The sequence below is a fragment of the Camellia sinensis genome, chromosome 2 (assembly GCF_055761805.1).
Source record: "Camellia sinensis isolate YWXY chromosome 2, ASM5576180v1, whole genome shotgun sequence".
NCBI classification, from domain to species: Eukaryota; Viridiplantae; Streptophyta; class Magnoliopsida; order Ericales; family Theaceae; genus Camellia; species Camellia sinensis.
Genome location: NC_138962.1, coordinates 143,898,923 through 143,920,554, shown reverse-complemented (window position 1 = coordinate 143,920,554; position 21,632 = coordinate 143,898,923). Strand labels below are relative to the sequence as shown.

At 36.4% G+C, this 21,632-nt stretch overlaps 1 protein-coding gene across 2 annotated transcripts; it reads left to right on the top strand.

Moving 5' to 3' along the window:
- The first annotated feature begins 5,187 nt into the window (after window positions 1-5,187).
- Window positions 5,188-17,022, top strand: LOC114310631 (vacuolar-processing enzyme). Of its 2 annotated transcripts, XM_082915708.1 has the most exons (12): window positions 5,188-5,240; window positions 9,417-9,517; window positions 9,918-10,407; window positions 13,625-13,943; window positions 14,041-14,205; window positions 14,296-14,452; window positions 14,658-14,743; window positions 14,844-15,043; window positions 15,714-15,762; window positions 15,996-16,205; window positions 16,355-16,561; window positions 16,639-17,022. In XM_082915708.1, exons 4-12 carry the CDS (start codon window positions 13,752-13,754, stop codon window positions 16,810-16,812), a joined length of 1,440 nt encoding a protein of 479 aa, XP_082771834.1. In that variant the 5' UTR covers window positions 5,188-5,240; window positions 9,417-9,517; window positions 9,918-10,407; window positions 13,625-13,751; the 3' UTR covers window positions 16,813-17,022. The 2 variants fall into 2 exon arrangements, with proteins under 2 accessions (XP_082771834.1, XP_082771833.1); XM_082915707.1 differs by lacking the exon at window positions 5,188-5,240 and having other exon boundaries at window positions 9,383-9,517.
- The last annotated feature ends 4,610 nt before the right edge of the window (window positions 17,023-21,632 follow it).

The following is a 21,632-nucleotide window of genomic DNA, read 5'->3' as shown; positions in this document are numbered from 1 at the left end:
GTGGGAAGTTATCCCCTCGGTTTATTGGTCCCTTTGAGATCCTTGAGAGGATTGGCGAGGTTGCTTATCGTTTAGCTTTACCGCCGCAGTTGTCCGGAGTGCATGACGTGTTTCATGTGAGTATGCTTTGGAAGTATGAGCCAGATCCATCCCATGTGTTAGATTGGACCGACTTGGAGGTAGATGAGGATACCTCGTATGAGGAGAGACCGGTTCGGGTCTTGGATAGGCGGAATCAAGTCCTGCGTGGCAAGACCATTCCTTTGGTGAAGGTTTTGTGGAAACATCACGGAGTGGAGAAAGCCACTTGGAAATGTGAGTTGGAAGTCCACGAGAAATATCCAGACTTGTTTGTTGATATGTAACCATGTATTGGTAATTTTGTAATATCGTTGAACTTTAAGAACATCATATGTGTCTTAAGTTGTAAAACATTGTGAATGTTTTGGGTTAATGGAAATTTGTTATAACATTGCATATGTTCAATGTATTGTGGAAATGCAAGCATGATGTTAATGTTGCATGTGTTATGGAATTGTGGAAAATGAGTTGACATTGCTAAATTTCAAAAGAATGCATGTTGATAATGCAGGTTGTTATGAATAATGTGTTATGCCTCTTGAAAAGAGATGGGATTGACCGGTAATGGGTCGGGTTGTTTAATATTATGTTATAACATTGTTGAAAATGGAGAAAACCTGTGTTTAATTTCGGGGATGAAATTCTTTAAGGGGGGAGGTTATAGCGATCCCGGTTGTCCCTTTACTGTTCTGTTGTATTCCGGACTCGGTTCCGTGATGTTGGTGGTGGTATACCTTGTTGTCATCCTTTAATTCCACTTGATTGAGTTTTAGGATGTATTGGGCAGAGTTATTACAGTTTGGTTAGGCTTTGGTTTCAATTCTTTGTTGCCCAGTTTTTAGGAGGTCCGCTCGAGCGAGTCTTCTTGCGCTCGAGCGGAGATTGCACGCTCCTAGTTTTTTCGTGTCCCTGCAAAACTTCTGCAGGTGTGATTTTTACGCTCGAGCAGGTTTCTTTACGTTCGAGCGGGTACTTTGGCGCTCGAGCGGGTAGTACCTTTGGGTGTAAGTTCTGGGAAGGGGAAATCTATGCTCGAGCGGACTGGTTTTCGCGCTCGAGCGGATGTACTTTATTCTTGTGTCTTGGCGCTCGAGCGGGTCTTATTGCACTCGAGCGGACCTAGTTTTTTGTTCTTGACGCTCGAGCGTTGTGTTTTTCGCTCGATCGGGAATGTCGTATATCAGTTGGCAGCTGGACATTTTAAAATCACTTTTTACATTCCCTCTCTCTCTCTTACTTTCTAAAAAGACTTTTTGAGAGTTCCTCTCTCTAGAAACTCCCTTCTCTCTAGGGTTTGATCTAGTTAGAGTGTTTCCCTTTCCTTCGGCCTTTGTAAGAGTTGGGTTGATCGTCGAGGGCTACGTTTTGATCCGAGTATATTGAGTTTTGGAGCACGTTGAGTTTCTTCACCTTCTTTCCTTGAGCTCCGAATTTGAGGTAGGGATTCCTACTCACTCTTATGGGTTTTAACCTAGATTTTGAGCTTATTGTTTAAATGGTTGATTTTGGGACTTAGGGTTTCAAAATGTGTTAAAGAGGGTTTCGTGATTTTGGACTCATAAATTGTATTTTGGGTTTCAAAAGGGTGTTATTGATGTTGGTTGTTGATATTTAGACCATTGGGTCAATATTGGGAAATGGGGTAGAAAACCCTAATTGGTTGCATAAATTAATTGGTATGATTAATTTGGAAAAATTGTGGTTATATGGAATTGAGTTGAAATAATAAAATTGGTTCATTATATGGTTGAATAGCGAAGTTAGATTTATTAATCGCTTACCTTTGAAAACATTGATATTTTATCTATTGGAGCTTTTATTATCTGTTTAGAAATAATTGCTTGGGCTACCGGTGGGGGGTAGTTTTGATTGTTGTAGACAATGCATGATGATTAGGCAAACTAAAACTAATAAATTGGATATGTCATAGAGTATGACGGTTGATAGAATACATTAACGTTATGTACTGATTGATTGTGTATATGACCTTTGTGTATATACGTTGTGTGTGTGGAGGAGGAAATAGGGGATGTACTCCACGGTTTAGGGGAAGATAGGGGATGGACCTCTAAACCGGATGTTGTTTGGGAGGAGATAGGGGATGGACTCCACTGATACAGCTCATATGCTTGTCAGATAATGTGTTGATATAGCTCATATGCTTATCTTTGGAAATGTTGATACAGCTCATATGCTTATCATTGGAAGTGTTGATATAGCTAATATGCATATCTGTTGAAATGTGGATACAGCTTGTGTGCTTATCTGTTGAGATGTTGATACAACTAGTATGTTTATCTATTGTAAAAATGGGAAAGGTTTAATATGAGTCACTGTCTCATATAAGTAGTTGGCCAGGTTCTGAGCCATTGATGAAAATCGTGAAATTGATAAGAAATGGAAATTGAAATGAAACATGAACATGGTGGTCATGAAAATGGAAATGGGTTATGAATTGGTTTATGGAAATTGAACATTTATCAATTGATAACGTCCTAGTTATTGCTCATACTGTGTTTAGCATATCTCTGCTAGGCATTGGCTCACCCTTTATGGGACATTATTTTCAGGTACAGGTAGTATGCCACTTCTAAGGACATAGCTTGGATGATGATGAGAGTTGAAGACTCCTTTTGTTTATTTTGTTTGTATTACATGTATATCAAGCCAAGGGCTTATTTTGTGTAGAGTCAGTACTCTTCTTTTGTGTAACCAAGTGTTGACTTGGAAAGCTGTAAGCCCATAGGGCATTTGCTTTTGTTGTTAACATGTAATACAGTGTAAGAATTTTTATGATGAATAGAAATGGTTGGTTTCCGTTATATCAATGCATGTCTAAAGTGTTGGGTTTTATGTATTTTTTTTAGGGCGTTACACTTTTACTTGATTTCCATAGTTCAAAGACCAACTTCCTCATGTCACTTGGAATAAATTACAACCTATTTTCTGTTATTTTAATTGAATTTATTGTTATTCATTCCATTCTAAGGATTTCAGTATAGTTTGCAATAATTGAAGTTCAAAATAATTAGTGTTACCACTATAATTTCTGCTACTACAATGTTCACCAAATGCTTGATAAATTGTTTCTCTATTTGATGTGTTTGATGTGTTTATTAATTCACAAGGAATGGAAGGTGAGGGGGAGATTAATCAAATGATCAAACTTTTGGTTCAGGAAAAAGTTCTCATTTGCTAAACTTTTGACTGGGGTGAGGAAAAAGTTTCCCTTTGCTTGACTGGGTTGAGTTTATGAATTTATCTATTTTTTGGATAATGTTCTCTTTGCTAATTATTTTTATTATTATTTATTGTTTTTGGGAAAAACCAAAAAAATTAGCAGTTTTTTTATTTTTTGTTTGCATTATTTCTAAATAGGTTGAATGCTCTCAATTGGATCTCAGTTGTGAGTTTATGAAATCTTTCTTTTGAGATTGTGGTTTGAAGATTTTTGAAACGGATACTCCTTGCATTGTAGTGCCAAAGATATCTATGAAGGTTATCAAAGAAAAAGCGGGTGCATAAAATATTTGCTACATAGATTAAAAAATAGAGAGGGTGTGTGGGTGTGGGATGAGGGAGAGTAGAGATAGAGGGAGGCAAAAAGTGAAGATAAATGAATAAAATGGTGTGAGACAAATTGCATCTTGAAAAGTTATCTACCTATGTGCTGAATTCCATGTCTCTAAAAGATAGACATTCTCAATTTTAGGAATTAAATATATTTGCTGAATCATTAGTGCTTGATGATGAAAGGAGGCATTTATAAACATTAGGGCTTGATAATGTGTTTAAGAGCTAAAATCTAATAATGTGTTTAGAACTTTCAATTAGTGCTTGATGTTTTCAAATTGGTGTAATCCATAGACATATATGTTTGATTGGAGGGTTAGCTGATTACTCAAAGAGAGGTGGTTTTGTTGATTAAGGTTTAGTTTCTTCTAATTTTTTTTTTTTTTTGTTTGTTGATATTTACTTTCTATTTTTCTCTTTCTTTGTAATTAGCAAGAGAGAAATATAATATGAAGAGTCTGAGACTTAACCTTAAGAAAGTGAAATGAGTGTTGTAACTAACTAATACTACTGAGACTTAAGTGTAATATGTTAATGACTTTGCTAATCATACATTTTATTTAACTAATTGATACATTTTTCTTGCTACATTTTGGATTTTGATACACTTTAATTTGCACAATGGGGGTGAGTAGCAATGCACGATTTTTCTTTCCATGCCTTTTCTTTTTAGACATTACCTATCAATAATTGACATGAGAGATGGTTTGTTAATATTGCAATCACTAATATTATATTCTTTTTAAATGTTAGCCGAAATTCAAATGTGACAAACCTCTTCAATTAGAACAAGAAAGATTGATAGCTTGGGTAAGTATAACAGTGATGGTATAAGAAATGAATAATTTTTCTCTGAAATTATTTTATGAATAAATTTTTCAGGTACTACATAAAAGTTGGACAAGAAAATATTAATCTCAACATTATTTCCACTGTGTCTTTAAGCACGAGCATATACACTAGTAATATAATAAAATAAAATAAAATTGCACTACACACATGAGAATCTTTTTGGGGCAACCCCAACACCAAACCCAAGAGACGCTTGCACCTCGTGAAAATGAATTTTGTTTCCCATTGTGCCACTGGTTTGAGATTTCCCTCAAAGTTTAATCAGTTGCAAATTGCAATGTTATGACTTATAAAGTCAAGAGAGACAGAGAGACAGAGAGAGAACATAAACACTGCGAATTGATGCTGCTCAATTTTGAAGTGACTATTCTTACTCTTACTCTTATTTATTCTCTCACTAGTTATAGGATTGAAGTTGTTGCTAACCGATTCTGTGGGCTTTTGGACAGATTGTGATTGTGGACTTCTGTCACAATGGGGACTGTGATTAGTAAAACTGCAAATGGCATTGGAACTCTTTTATGCTATGTTTGGTTGGGAGATTTGGGAAGAGATTTGGAAAGGGAAATGGAAAAGGTAGGTGAAATGTGAATAAATCATGCTTATATTTCACATAGTTTCACGCACCTTTTTTCTTTTCTTTTCCAAATACCTCCCCAAATCCCCCAACCAAACACAGCATTAGGAAATGCCTTTGTAGTTCCATTAAAAGCTGTTTTTGGAGGATCTTGCGAGTAAGGATGTTTTTTTGCCCCTCAAGTTTTACTTCTATTGCTCTCCTTGACTAATGGCAAATATAATTCTCATTAGCATTGTAAAATAAATTGATGTATATTATTGATTGATGTCTGTTTTGATGTATTGTATGTACATTATATAGGAGATGGAGATGTGAAGTGGAGGTGGAGTGGTGGAGTAGGTGAAGTGGAGTGTGTAGTGGAGTAGGTGAAGTGGAGGTGGAGTGGTGTAGTGGGTTAGGTTTAGTGGAGTAGGTTTAGGTGTACATTAACAGCCCCCCTCAAACTCAAGGAGGATAGGAACTAACCAACTTGAGTTTGAAGAGAGTAACAAAACAGGAAAGTAAACTGATAAATAAAATAAAACAGGATAGGAGACACGGTATGGTCGTGTCAGACCGATGTAGCAGACAGTTTATGGGGTCATGTCGGACCGTTGTAGCAGATACTGTGTGGTCGTGTCAGACCGATGTAGAAGACAGTTTACGGGGTCGTGTCGGACCGTTGTAGAAGACAGTTTACGGGGTCATATCGGACCGTTGTAGCAGACACTGTGTGGTCGTGTCAGACCGATGTAGAAGACAGTTTACGGGGTCATGTCGGACCGTTGTAGAAGACAGTTTATGGGGTCATGTCGGACCGTTGTAGAAGACAGTTTATGGGGTCATGTCGGACCGTTGTAGAAGCTGACCGGAATCAATGTCGGGACAATTTATGAGGTCATGTCGGACCGTTGTAGAAGCTGACCGGAATCAATGTCGGGACAGTTTACGGGGTCATGTCGGACCGTAGTAGAAGCTGACCAGAATCAATGTCGGGACAATTTATGAGGTCATGTCGGACCGTTGTAGAAGCTTGTGGTGGTGCACCAAGGGGGCGACTTAGGGAGTACGCCATGGGGTGGCTTGGGTGGTTCCCATGGTGTGTAACCATGCTCACCATGATACATGATATATGTATAACCCCCCCTCAAACTCAAATAGGTGTGAAGATAGAAACCTATTTGAGGTTGAAACAAAGGGAGTGAGAAAGTTGACCGTTGTAGAAGAGTGTGTAAATAGGCTGCCCAAAAGAGATACATGTATATATACATCGAGCCCTCAAAAGTCGCGCCCTCAAAAGGTGTGCCCAATCTTTCAAAAGGCGTGCCATCAAAAGGCGTGCCCAATCCATAAAAAGGCGTGCCATCAAAAGACGTGCCATCAAAAGGCGCGCCCAAGTTGTCGGCGAGCACCGAGAGGCGCATGATGCGCGTGTCTGCCTCTTTATCATGGTCTTTATAAACCGAAGCGGAGGCTGAGGCTTGGAAGCATAACAAACCAGTTGAAACCTCTTCGTTCTCTGAGAGCTTGTCGCTAAGAGCTGCAAATCTTGAAACACTCTGTAAACACTCTGTAACCAACCCTTCTCTAAAACACTCAACAACCCATAACATGGCCTCGTCTTCCCGTTCAGCTACTCAGAATATGGCCTCTTCGTCCCGTGGTCTGCTCACTCTCTTTCCCGACCTCAACGAGTCAACAAGAGAGATAACTGGTGCGGTGGCCAGTGAACCTCAACCAAGCGCCTCTGGTTTTGCTCCGTTGAACTTTCCGATGCGATCGGTGGAGCAAAAAATGGCGGTGCAAACGGATATTGAGGCCAATCAGTATACTTTGAAGTCATGTGTGGAGACCATGACGGCGGTCACAAACCTGTCGCACCGGCTGCAGAGTAGGACAAATGAGGTGCAGCAGTTAAACGCCCAACTGGCTCTGCTCCAGCGCATGTATAAGGATGCGCAAGCAGAGATAAGTGTGCTAAAGGCGAAAAATAAGGAGCTGAAGCGGAAGGCCACCGTTATGTTCCGATTTGGAGGGCCGCCATATGCTGCAGTGGAGGAGCAGGGAGTAGTGATCATGCCCAGTGGAGTGGGAAACACGGAGGCAACACCGGCAAGGGCCGCCCAGGACGGAGGCAATAAGAAAAGACCAGCGGCAGAGTAGAGAAGAAAAATCCCGCCTCTGGATGAGGTGGTTGGGTGTGGGTGGTTTTTTTTTTTTTTTTTTTTGGTGTAAAATGGTGATCGGGGTGAGCCCCGACATGAATAAAATGAGTTTGGTGTGCAATTCGTCTTCTTCGTCTGCTGTTTGTTTTTTTTTTTTTTGTTTTTTTTTTGCAAAGAAATAAGAATGAAAAAAAAAGGTTTCGTGGCCCACGGTGTTGTGAAAACCTGCAATGGGTTTGGTATTTTTTATTTTTTATTTTTATTTTTATTTTTTTGGAAAAATAATAATAAGAATAGATTAAGGGCGAAAGCATGTGCCTAGGGGGATTGGAAAGTGAAAAAATGAGAGAGAGAAAGTGGGGTACATGATGAGGAGGATGAGAATAAGAATAAAACGAAAAAAAAAAAAAAAAAAAAAAAGAGGTTTGGGGTAAGGTGGTGGCTGTATTGGAAAGACAAAAGGTAGTGGAGGTAAATATTAAAAGAAAAAGAAAGGAAAAGAGAGGGTGTAAAGGGGGAGAGAGAGAAAAGAGATACATGTGCAAATCAATTTGTGTTTCGTGTGCTTTTCAAAAGATGGAGTAAAATAATAAAAAAAAAAGAAAAAGAAAGTTGAGTGGGCTCTCTCTCTGTAAACTGTGTGTGTGTGAATGCGCTAACCCAAAACTGCCGAGAGAGTGAGAGAACGCCTTCGACGAAGCAACCTGTCTTGCCGAGGACTGCGAGGGCGAAGCGGCGGCGCTGGAAGTCGTAGAAGATGCGGGCGTGGTGGCGAGAGATGTTCATGCCGCCGCCGAGGGAGGAGAAGTCGACGTCGACGGTGGATTTCTTGCTGTTGCGACCTAATACGATGGCGTGGAAGTCGCAGGTAGTACTCGAAGTCTTCGCCCTGGAGATCCGACAAGGGATGGTAATCGATGTGCTGTGCCAGACTGCACAAAGAGTGCACGAGGACGGACTGACTTTTGTGTCCGTCACGGTGGGAGCAAGCGATGCAAATCCGAAGGGTGTGGGAAGAGTGCACAAGGTAGCACTGATTTTTGCAAGGCACACGGAGGAGGTAAGAGATGCTTGTGGGGCCAGCCTGGCTCGGAATTTGGTCAAGGTGATGGACTCTGTAACTCGTTTGCTAGGGGAAAGACTGGGTTATGTACATCACACGGTGCTCTAGTGCAGGACAAACGAGTTCATAGGAAGCAGCAGTGGTGGGATTCCTTCATCAGAGAAGAGAGCAGCTATGGAATTTGTGGCAGCGGAGTGAAGGTACGTGCAGAGGTCCGGTGGACTAGGTTGAGGTCCGGCGGGCAGCTAAGGTGAGGTTGCCGCCCGCTGGGGAAGCGAAAATATTAGGTTCTAAACCTGCTCTGATACCATGTAAAATAAATTGATGTATATTATTGATTGATGTCTGTTTTGATGTATTGTATGTACATTATATAGGAGATGGAGATGTGAAGTGGAGGTGGAGTGGTGGAGTAGGTGAAATGGAGTGTGTAGTGGAGTAGGTGGAGTGGAGGTGGAGTGGTGTAGTGGGTTAGGTTTAGTGGAGTAGGTTTAGGTGTACATTAACAAGCATAATTGAGTGGCCAGTTAAAGATGTCAACACAATCACAATTCAAGCTCCATTGTGTGTGTATATTAGCTTATTTATTCCATCCATATGTGGTTAAGATGATGCAATTAATCCTGATTATAATGGCAAAACTAATTAACCATAAATCATATTCCCTTTTGTTTGAATACTTATCAACTACAAAATCCAGAAATTTTGGGTTAGTGAGCCGCATCTTATACATGTTTAAATTGTTCTTCGTATGCTTGCACTACAATGGCTTTAGATCACCACAAGTGGTGAATATGAAGAAGGTTTTCCCAGATTCTTGTGAGAATTGCATGAGAAATATCCCTAATGTTCACCTTTAATTGATCCCATGTTTGACCATGTTACTTTTTAGTCCAATATTGATCTAATAAATTCATGTACAATCAAGTCATTTCCAGGACTGTCGGGGTTGACATCTACTTTAATTAATCGTGATTTTCTGATGAAACTCATCTGCATCTGAATAAGATCCTAATGTTTTACCTACAAAACCATAATTTCCAAGGTTCATTTGAACATATATGGACCTATTATATTGACTGAAATTCAGAAATTGCTTTGACCAATCAATTCAATTCTGCAGGGGTGTTTGTTCAGGAACATGGGATGTAACTTGTTTTATCGAGCATATGTGCATCTCCCATCTGGTGAAACTGTTAATGGTTTTGGGGCTTTGTTACATAAGTAAGTTTTTCTTTGATCTTCTTCTTCTTCTTCTTTTTTCTTTTCCCTCTGATAGTAATTTAATTGTTGAAATTGTGCTCCAGTCATGATGCTGCTGGTTTAACGTGTGGTTATCTTAAATTTTCTTCTTATCAAAATTTTAATGTAAAAGGGTTTATTTTTTGTGAGTGCTGACCCAATTTATATTTGTTCAATGCTTTTCCCCATGTTTCTCTTCCAAAGCCATTACCAATGTGGTTATTTTGGTTTGGCTCATTCAAGAAACTTAGTTGATTTGTGGATCTTTAGGATAAAATATTTCTCCTGCAAGGTTATTGCTACAAGTCTAAATTAGTTTTCTAACTAGTGTACGTTTGTTTGATTGTTAATGATTGATTACTTATTTATTCTTTGTGCCCAGCTTTGATGTTCTTCTATCTAATGTTCGAGCTGGGGATATGCCAATGCATAGGAAGAAGCCTTTGCAAGATGTGTTGGGCTGCATGTGAAACATACTGGTTCGCATTGGAAGATTTCACCTGTTTTCTTTGTCATAAGTTAAAGAATGTCAAGCAGGTAAACCGTCGACACCGGCGCCAGCGCCGCTTTCATGATGTTGAGTTAGGGTGCTCTTCCAGTGAAGAGAGTACATCTCTAGATGTTGATCGAAGTGTCATTAGGAGGAGGAAGCTAATTAGGAAGAGAAAGGATAGACCGGAGAGCACTTTCTACCCTTTAAGACAGGGTCTCCACCACCACCACCACCACCATCACTTAAGGTTGAGGACCAGAGAAGTGTCTGTTCATGTTAAGGGCAGGTCTCAAGGAGCAAAGTACTCAAGACAGCTTCAAATGAGGAAGCTGAGTAATATTCGAAGAGAAGCAGTATTGTTCAAGAAGAGAAGGTTCAGGTGATGATCATAATATAGCAGTAGTTATATGGCCTTGTGTGTATGGAGTCTATGGACTGCAGGTATTATTGTCTGATTTGTGAGGAATGGATTGGTAAAAGAGGACATAACATATTTGATTGTACCTCTATTTAGGGTGTATATGAATGTTTCTATTCAAAGCGGAATGCAAATCTCAGGATTCAATTGTAATAATAGCTTGTAACTAGAAGATTTTTTGATATCATGTATCAATAGATGATGTTTAAACCTTTCCATTTAGTCATTTGCTCAAGTTTGTGTTGGTCAATGTGGTAAAGTTTTTATTGACAATCTTGCCATTTGTTGAAGAGCGGCTCCCAGTGATCTGTGATTTTATTTTTGTTTTTTCAAAGGGGGGGGGGGGGGAGCCTATTAATGACATAATTATCTGTAGTTTTTGTCATTATCTTTCTCATACCCAAGATCAAATCCAAACCATCCATTCTGCCCTGGCTTCCTCGTCATCATTTCAGAGAACTTGCAAGAGAGAGTAAGATTCTTTTTTAAAAAATTAGTCTAATAATGACATAATTATCTGTAGTTTTTGTCCTTTTCTTTCTCATACCCAAGATTAAATCCAAACCGTCCATTCTGCACTAATTCTCTATAAAGAAGCTTGCCCTTGTTCATTTTATAACACTTACAAGAGAGTGCGAGATTAAAGCCTCTGGGTATAGAGGTCATGTGAGATATTGAGTTTGCACTGGTGTTTGTATTCTGGCTTTATCAAGGTTTGGTTCCTCTTATATGCCATGAAGGCCTTTGGGTAACTACTTTACTTCTTCACAAGATGGTTAGGATGTTTTCTCCCATGTTCTTATTTAGAAAGTTTATTTTTTGTTCTTCCTCTTCTTTATTGCATATGCATTAAATGTCATGTATTTGAGTTCATGCTACTCTAACTCGGTCAAAATACTAAATTTCTTTTCTTATGACAATTTTTAGTTCTTTTTGTCTTGGAGAATAATTTTTTCAAATGTTCACAATAAAATTGCCAATAAATAAAGTGGATAGAAATGTTGGAGTTGTCGTATTTTGGATCATTTATGACCCTTTTGAGGAAAAAAGTGAAGAATAGTATTTAATCATGATGCATCCTCAAAGCAATGTAAAAAAAATAAAAAAATAAAAATAAAAATAAAAAAACGGAGGATTATGGTATTAATCTATAGATAAACGATCGAAAAGGTAATTTGGGTGGTTCCTTTCTGGCTATCTTGTATAGTTGGTTGTTGGGTGGGGTGACTCCCAGCCATGACCTTTTTTGGATTCTGTAGAGTTAATGCAAATGTACATGAGCTGCTTCCCTTTGATGCTTCTATTGATACTTATTCTTACTTAGCAACAGAGAGAAAAAATTAAAGGGCTTTGAGTGTGTACCTGAGGGATAGAAAGAGTAATTTAAGACTGCCTTAATGGGTTAGGTCTCATTTAAATATAAAATTTGAAATTGACTAGGAGTGGAGAGAGTAGTTATGATGGCTTTAATGAGTTTTAAGTGTCATCAAGTTATGAAGTTTGGAATTTACTGAGAGAGCTTTGCTACAAACACAAAAATGATGCATAGATTGGGTCACATACAAGATACAAAGGGTGGGTCCACATGTGGGTCCCACACAAGTGAGACCCGCCCTTTGTGTCTTTTCTATGACCCATTTTGTGCACCATTTCTGTGCACTTAGTTTTTCTCTTACTAAGATGAATAAGATTTTTCTTTAACGACAGCAAGTGTGGTAGCTCAAGTCCTGTGTAACAGTTTTTGGACGCACAAGTCCCAATTTGGAATGCAATTGGCGTTCCTACCCTTTTGATAGATCACATCAATTTGCAAGTCGAATGATGATCAGTTAATAAACTCATAAGCAATATGTAACAAAATCAAACCGAATATTGAAATCAAAACATCTCAAAATTGAGAATGTTGGATTTGAAATCTGAAGATCTGGTCTATAGGTAAGAACTGAGAATGTTCTCAATTTTAGAACTATGAATGATTTCAGTTTATAATTATCAAAACTAAGAAATTTCTCAATTTTTTTGGTATTAACTGAGAATATTATCAGTTTTGAGAAATTTCTCAATTTTTTTCATGGTTAAAATCGAGAATATTATCAATCTACTCTTACTCTCTCTCTCGTACCCGCACCTTCTCCTCCTTCCACACTTTCAAGATCTGGAAATCTCTAGATCTCGTTCGAGATAGGCATGACGAGGTCACGACGGTGAGAGGCGGTGATGGCAACGGTGAGCAGGGGGCGACCACGACAGCAAAAAGTGATGGGCGATGACATGGTTGGATTGTAGCAGGGGGTGAAGTGCAAGAGGGGCGAGAAGGTAGAAAGGCGACTGAGGGAGGTCGCCATTGGAGGAAGGAGATTGCTGGTGGGGTTTAGCGCCAAGGTCGCCGGTGGTAGTTTAGTGGTGGTGGCTGGAGAGGGCATGAGAGAGAGAGAGAGGAACAAAATGCTTTGTGTTTTTTAATTTGTAAGGGTAGATTGGTCATATAAAATTAACATAAGACTTATGGGTTTAAAGTTTTGTGAGTAGGACCTAAACTACCATTAATTGTCAAAACAGGGCTTGACTGTACATTACCCTTGTTTAATTAGGTGGTGGTTAGAATTTACTGAGATGAATGAGATTTTTGTTTAATTAGGTGGTGGTTAGAATTTACTGAGAAAGAGGTATGCCACATAGACACTCTATGTGGAGGATAGTTAAATAAGTATTTGTGTATGACAAATTAAGCCATAAGATTCATGGATTTACTGATTAGGCCCTTTTTTGGCTTCTTTTCTTTAATGAATTATTTGTTCACATGAGAGTGAATTCTATATTTTGCAAACCATTTATCGTTAAAGTTTCCTTATTAGTTATGAACAGATTACAGTTGTTTCCTAAATAGGTTTGTCCTATTGTTACATAATGGTTTGCTTGGAGTAAAGTCTTCCACATGGTTTTCTGGATAAAATACAATTATTATTTATCTGAGCATGTTTGTGGAGGCTTGTGGTGGTTGATAGGTGGATAGCATAGAAGATGTAGTCAGATTTTTCTCAAAATAACTTGCTAACTTTGTATTTGTTTGTTGTTTTCTTATTATTTTTCCATATGGGTAGATAGATGAAATGCATGCCAACCAAATTATAATCCCATGACTCATTTGCCAATTTTGATAACAAAACTAAACTCGCAGGTTTTGGTGGCTTTGGTGACATAGTTTTCAAGTTTTGTGGTGATCTGTGACCATTACCAACCAACAAAATCTCCCTTTATCAATAAGCTCTTCAACCCACAGGCATTCCTTGCTTGTTGAAATTACAATGACTAGTTACAGTCTTGGTGTACTCCTCTTTCTTGTACTCTTAAGCTTTTCTCTTGAGAGTCAGCAGCTTCATGGGCATTCATTCAAGTTATCATCAGAGGAAACAGGATCTCATCATGTTGGTACGAAGGGAACTAGATGGGCAGTTTTGGTTGCAGGCTCAAATGGTTACGAGAATTATAGGCATCAGGTGGCATTTAGCTCCCATTCTTTTATACCGTTTTTAAATTTGTTTGAATGAATTGGTAGATTTATAAGTAATAGTGACTTCTTTGAGTTTCTTTTAGGCTGATGTATGTCATGCCTATCAATTACTGAGGAAAGGTGGATTGAAAGATGAAAATATTATTGTTTTCATGTACGACGACATTGCATTCAATGTACAGAACCCTAGGCCTGGTATCATCATAAATAGGCCACAAGGTGAAGATGTTTATGAAGGAGTACCCAAGGTCCTGTTTCTCGATCTTGAATCTTAGCTTCTGAATATTTCTATGAAATTTTACTTCATATTCTTAATGTGTAAAATTTTATTCTTGTAGGATTATACTGGACATAATGCAAATGTCCATAACCTTTATGCTGTTATACTTGCGAACAAAACTGCTCTTACAGGAGGTAGTGGCAAGGTTTTGGATAGTGGTCCAGAGGATCATATTTTCATATATTATACTGATCATGGCGGTCCCGGGGTGCTTGGTTAGTAGCTCAATAATTTCTGTGAATTTGAATTAATGTTCATGATCTTGCAATATTACACAGTATGCCAAGGACTCTAAATGGATTTTCAACTTATTTGAAGTACAAAAAAACTAGTAATGTTTGACAGACATCATTTTAAAGCTACATTAGAACTATTCATCAAAGCTAAACTAGTGGTTTTGATGGTGTTATTTTTAATCAGTGATGCCTTACGGTGATTATGTTTATGCTAATGATCTCATTGATGTATTGAAGAAAAAGCACGAGTCCAATACCTTCAAAAGCATGGTACATCGTTCTTGCACTGTTATTAATTAACAGTATAGCTTACATAAGTTTTGGAGAGAGCTCTTACTTTGTAATGTGTTGTCTATTTATGAAACCTTAGGTATTCTATCTTGAAGCCTGTGAATCTGGGAGCATGTTTGAGGGCCTTCTTCCTGAAGGATTAAACATATATGCAACCACAGCAGCCAATGCAGTAGAGAACAGTTTTGTAACTTATTGTCCCGATGACTATCCTCATGTTGCCCCAGAATATGACACTTGCTTAGGTGACTTGTATAGTGTTTCTTGGATGGAAGACAGGTACGGTGGCCTTGTTTGGTTTGTGTTTCTCAAAAAAATTTGGGAAAAATTCTCTACAAATAAGTTTTCAAAAGTAATCAAACCAAACAAATTTTTCCAAAAATTTTTTCCAAAACTTGTTTGGTTTACAAGTTTTCTAAACAAATTTCTCTCTCATACACATCAAATCAATCACTTTTTCCAAAATTCTCTCTCAAAATAATTTTTCAAAACATCTTTTGAAAAAAACCAAACCAAACAAATTTTCGTACTTTTTATCTCAAAACATATTTCTCAAATACAAACCAAACAAGATCGGTAATTTTGAATATAGCCTCTTATGTTGTGTTTGGTTCACTGGAATGAAAATGGAATGGAATGCAATGCTCATTTTTTTCGCCTTCCAATGGAATGACCATTCACTTACAATGGTGAATGATGATTCCATTTGCAATGTATTTTTCATTATTTTTTTAGTACACAAAACATGAGAACGATAGTGGAATGCTCATTATACTTTATATTAATGAACCAAACACTACCTCAGAATTACTGTTTTGGATGCAAAGAAAACTGAGGCTCCTGGAAACCACCTTTTCTTTCTTTAACGTTTCACTTTTGAACCTGAAAGTGTTTCACTACTAATTCCTTTGCTTTCTGCTTATTATTCTGTATTTCATTATTTGGGCAGTGACAAGCATGATTTGCGTACTGAAACTCTGGAGCAACAATATGAAGTGGTAAAATGTCGAAGTTCTCATTGTATTGGAATTTTTTTAGAAGTTGAAAACAAACTAAATTATAAAAGAGAGAACTTTTGAAGTGTGCATGAAACTGAGTGGATATTCCAATGTACCATGAAGTATAGGAAACAAACCATTTACATAGTGTACTGGGCAGCAATCCTTCATATCCTTTAATATTTTGAATGGACTCCGCCAGTCCAAATGATTTATCATAATTGCATTCACAGGTGAGGAGGAGGACATCAAATGAGTATCCAGAAAACGGCTCCCATGTCATGCAGTATGGAAATTTGAGCCTTAGAAAGAAGTCTCTGTACGATTATTTGGGTACAAATCCTGCAAATGAGAACTATACTTTTATGAGACGCGATTCCTCGATATCAATTTCAAAGCCTGTTAGCCAACATGACGCTGACCTCCTTCATTTTTGGCACAAGGTCTCTTGTATTTTAATTATTTGCTTTATTATTTTAATATTTCATTAAGCTGAAAATTCCTGGTGTAAAAGGTTAAAAGTGGAGTACATGTGTCATTTCCCTATTTTTTTGTCTCTTCGATTCAAAACAAGTTATATTTATTTCTCCAGTTCCGCAAAGCTCCTAAAGGCTCTGAAAAGAAACTTGAGGCTCAGAAGCAATTAATTGATGAGTTAAATCAAAGGTTGCACATAGAACATATTATGATGTTTATTGGGAAGCTTCTGTTCGAATCTGAAAATGGGCTGCTGATACTGGAAACTGTTAGACCTGCAGGACAACCTCTTGTAGATGACTGGAACTGCTTGAAGACACTTGTGAGTTTTACTCATCTATTTCATGCTTTTGTATGTAAATGTTTATAGTGATTTGGTTTCAACTCTGTTTCATGCAGGTGAGGACTTATGAGGAACATTGTGGATCTCTGTCAAGGTATGGAATGACGTACATGCGTGCCATTGCTAACATGTGCAATGCTGGGGTGAAGATGGAGCAGATGGCCATGGCATCAGCTCAAGCTTGCGTGGGGACCAGCCTGATTCATGCAGCTCCCTCTGCAATGAATTAAATTAAGAGTCCTACTACATCAACTATATCTCTTTAATGTTCTTTGAACAGTCTGCGTGCATAAAAAATGAATTGTGAAGGCTATTTGCTTAGCTGTTTGATGATTTCTACCATGGATGAAGCTTTGATTTATGAATATTATTATCAGCTTAAATAAGCAGCATGTTTAGATTTGGTTGGTGTGAATGTTAGAATTGGTGAACACTTTGCAGATTGAGGAGTTGCCATTAAATTGTTACACCTACGGCTACGTCAATGTCACAATTGAGTTAATTATTTGTAGATTATTAGAAAAATTATTATTAATGTCATAGTTTTGTAAATGAGTGTGTAATTTGTGCGGCACTTATCACAAATTACACATATTAGAGTGTATAGATTCTGAATACATATACACATTATATATATGTAAATAAAGTTAATTATACTAAGACACTTCTCAAATATTAATGAATATCACCCTACCTCTCATCTATGAATCCCAATACATATTGACTCCCTCAACTAGTCGTCCAGTTTCTATTATGTCATTCTCATCTTAAAATTGTATTTACCTAGGAGTTATACCTTGATTCGGGTCTGGCCTACACCACAACCTCATCCAATAACCTTCTGTCATGTGACACTTCAATTCAAGATCATGCTATGTGGTTGACGTCCTAGACCCACGTGGCCCTACTTACAGATATGTTTTCACAATTTTTATCTTCTAAATTTCTATGAACATTTAAACAAAATATGAGCAATATTATTGTGAGTCATTTACCGTTTGTTTTCTCGTAAATATACTATTTTGAGGTTTCCCTATGACCTAGAGTATCAAAAAATAAAAAAATGCGAGATAAAAAAATAAAGCATAGAAAATAAAAGTAATATTCAACATACAAAATCATATATACAAAGAAATATATATTAATAACAAAGTCAAATTAAGACAACAGTTCTTGCTGGTACTCGTGTGAAAAATTAATCAATGATTGAGATTTTGCAATTCTTACCAATAAAAAAACAAGAATGAAAGAAAAATAAATTAAAAGAGAAAGAGTACAAATATGTTATCATAACATAAAGGAGATGAAGAATAATAACCAAACCAAACCAAACCTTAACTTCTATCAAATAAGGTCAACAGGAGATGAAGAATAATAAAGGAAATCAAGTGAACATGGGAAAAAATAATAATTTTATAGAAAAACAATTGAAATTAATTTTTATTATGTAAATTAAATTTGAGAGATTTGAGAGAAGAAGACAGAAAAAAGAGAAGAATTAAAGAAAATAAAAAGACACATGACATGACACACTAAGGTAGCATTTGGTTTAATTTTAGAATCATGATTCCAATCAAAAAATTTCAAAACTCAAAACTCTTTTCAAAACTCTATTTTTAAAACCAAAAAAAAAAAATTAAAAATATATATTCTTTAAAATTATTTTTTATTTTTTTCAGAATTTTTTTTTTATTTTTGAAGAAAAATATTTTTTGTTTATTTTTATTTTTTTGAAAAAAATATTTTGTTATTTTTTTTAAGTATTGGCCAAATAAATTGTTATGATTTAGATATATATATCAACAATCCATTTTTTTTTTTAATTTAGAAAAAAAACTTAAATATTTAAAAAAATTAAAACATTTAAGAAATAAAATAAAATATTTAAAATAAGAAAATATTTAAAATAAAATTATATATTTAAAATAAAAAATTAAATTTTCGAAAAATTTAAATATTTAAAAAATAAAGTGCATAGATGTAATAAATACAACGCACACAAAAAAGAATAAAAAAATATTTACAATAAAAAAATATTTATCCTAAAAATATTAATTTAAGTATTTTTTAAATATTTAAAAAAAAAAGCCCAAAACAATTTCAAAGTACAACTCAAAATTAAAAAAAAAAAAAAATTCAAAACTCATAACCCAATAAATTTTTTCTTTTCTAAACTCATTTTAAAATTTTATCTTTCAAAATATAACTCCACATTCAAACCATGATTTTAAACTAAATCAAACAAAAATTTTGTGAGTTATGTAAAGAGTCAATAACAAGTAGATAGGTGAAAAAAATTAAAAATATAAAAGATAATTTGTGAATACATTGATGACCTGTGGCAACTGTTTAGATAGTCACATTGCAAATTTTAGAGCATATTAATGAGAGGCACAATTTTATTTATTTATATTTATATGATGGTTGATTTCGTCATATCATATGATTATTTGACGATGTCAGCAATATTCATCAACAAAATTCTATTTACACACCACATTTATCTCCTTTCATTTTGAGAATTTTTTTTTTTCAATTTTACTTATATGTGAAATTACTTTTAAGGACAAAAGATAAAGATTAAATAGATTTAATTATCTCTTTACACCCATTATATTTCAATCTCTATTTCTTTTCTTCCTTTCTCATTTCTTCTTTTCTGCGATACATCTACTTTCAAAAAGTGAAAATCACAGTGTTTTGATCATAAAATAAAGTAATGGACGAATAAATAATGATGAATGACTACCAAAAAATTAAAATTGTGAGTTTTTTCCTTTGTTTTTTATATTTTCGTTTCGTTTTTTAAGAGGGTTGTTCGTTTTTTGTTCAGTATACCAGAACCGAACAAAATTAAATAGTCTAGAATCACACTGTCGAACAAAACTACATATCCGATAACCCATTGCTGAACAAAAAAGATTTGTTTAGTAACCTACAAAAACTATATCTGATAACCCACTGTTGAACAAAAAATATTTGTTCAGTAACTTACCGTCGAACAAAAAGTACATGTCCGGTAACTCACTACTAATCATTTCCAATTTCATTTTTCTAACATTTTTATTGCTTTCAATGATTATGCTTATATTAATTGTAGTAAAACTAATAGTGCATTGTTAATAGACTATAATCATGAATTCATTACAAACGAGTAGGGGTATGCGTTGTCACGACCCCAAACCGCCCCTAGTAAGATGGTACCGTGATGGCCAGTAATCCGAGATTACCGAAGGCCACTTACAAGATTCACACACAATCAGAGTATAATATATATGGGGCTCACAAGTGCGGAAACAAAATATACAAATCTAATTAGTCCATGAGAGCTGTGCGTAAGTCAAATGAAATGGCAAACATCTTCACATGGGTTACAACTTAGTACGAATGAAGTAAAGTACTTAATACATCTTGATCAAAAGGCTTCTCAAGCCGACGTGTGCAAATTACAAGTATTACAAGTCGAGAAGCATAATTTTCAAGACTGCCGACGTGAATACAAGTCAAGCCGACATAACCAAAAATCCAAAGCAAGCTCGTGAATCACATCTAGGCGTTACTGCCTTCTTGCTCATCACCTACATATATATAGAGAGGGTGAGCTTAGATACTCAGTGAATAGTACAAGTAACGAAGGGGTTTGCATGAATAATAGCCGAAGTCTTTTCAAAACGATACATATCAAAACTTTATATAACAAGGGATGGACCTCGTCCATCTAGCAAATCTTTAAAGTTTCAAGGGATGCTTACTAGCATCAACATATTACAAATGATGACATTCTGGACAAACAAACTCACGCGGTAAACCGTCAGTGGCAAAACAAGACAAAGCAAGGGAGATATCTCAAACAATGGTGCAGTTGCATTATAGTCCCCTGGCACTAAGGACTCTCAAAACAAGATGTGCAATTGCATTATAGTCCCCTGGCACTAAGGACTTCCAAAACAAGATGTGCAGTTGCATTATAGTCCCATAACACTAAGGACTTTTCCAAAACAAGATGTGCAGTTGCATTATAGTCCCCTAGCACTAAGGACTTTTCCAAGAATGTCATCAAAACAAGATAATACTTGATATACAAAATAGGGACAATCATTCATACTTAACAAATACTTTTCAAAACAAAGCAAAGCAAAGCTCATCGAAACATTGATAACATAGCTTTATTAAAAATACCACTCACATAGTTCTTCAAACGTCAGGGTCAAGGCAAAAGTCCGAGTCTTACAAACACATGGCAAAGTCTATTGAACGTACTTTCAAACAAGATTCATATGCAAACGGATGATCTCGGCGTTCATAAAAAACTAAGTTAAATCAAAACAAAACACTGTTTTTTCATCTCGGGGAAATATGCTGGGCATCAACCAGGTCTTGGCCGAGGTCCCACACCTTCTCGTCGAGGTGTGGTTCCGACGGCCATATTCAAAAGCGAAGTCGGGAAAATCTGAGTTTCCCTTTGAGGAACATGAAGAGCATGAAGATGGAGAAGATGGAGAACATGCATGCTAAAATCATAACTTGTTATTACAAAGTCTTAGATTTCGTGCTATGAGTTCGAAAACATGGACCTAGGCACCCATATTCAAAGGTCTTGTGAGAACAAACATAAAAACATGGTTCTAGATGCAAACTTTTGGATCAAAACAATACTTTTCTTCAAGAACACAAGAACACTATTTTCTCTTACTAAAATCGACTTTAAATCAATGCAAGGCGTACAGAATAGGTTCGATCATGCAATGCAGCTAGATGATCAATAAGAATAACAAGAGTAGATTAAGATTCTAACCTCAAACCCGAATCTAACGGTTCAAACTCCAACGATCAAGCTTGGAAGTTCACTCTCTTACTCAAAGGCTTCACATTTTTCTTCTTAGAGTCTCTCTCTCTAAGAGGCAAGATCTGATACAAAATGATATGTTTCTCTCGACAGTCACTGACTTAACCCTCTGCCGGGACACGTGGCATCGGCTGATTGGCTCTACTAAAAAAGGTGACTGGCTGACAAGACAAGACTATGACAAAGTGTATTCAACAAGCTAGA

Excerpts from the sequence above, each read along its gene's own strand:
- LOC114310631 (XM_082915708.1), top strand. The coding sequence starts at position 13,752 with ATGACTAGTTACAGTCTTGGTGTACTCCTCTTTCTTGTACTCTTAAGC. Across the intron at positions 14,453-14,657 it reads TGGCGGTCCCGGGGTGCTTG|TGATGCCTTACGGTGATTAT; the intron begins GTTAGTAGCTCA and ends ATTTTTAATCAG. Across the intron at positions 16,562-16,638 it reads GGAACTGCTTGAAGACACTT|GTGAGGACTTATGAGGAACA; the intron begins GTGAGTTTTACT and ends TGTTTCATGCAG.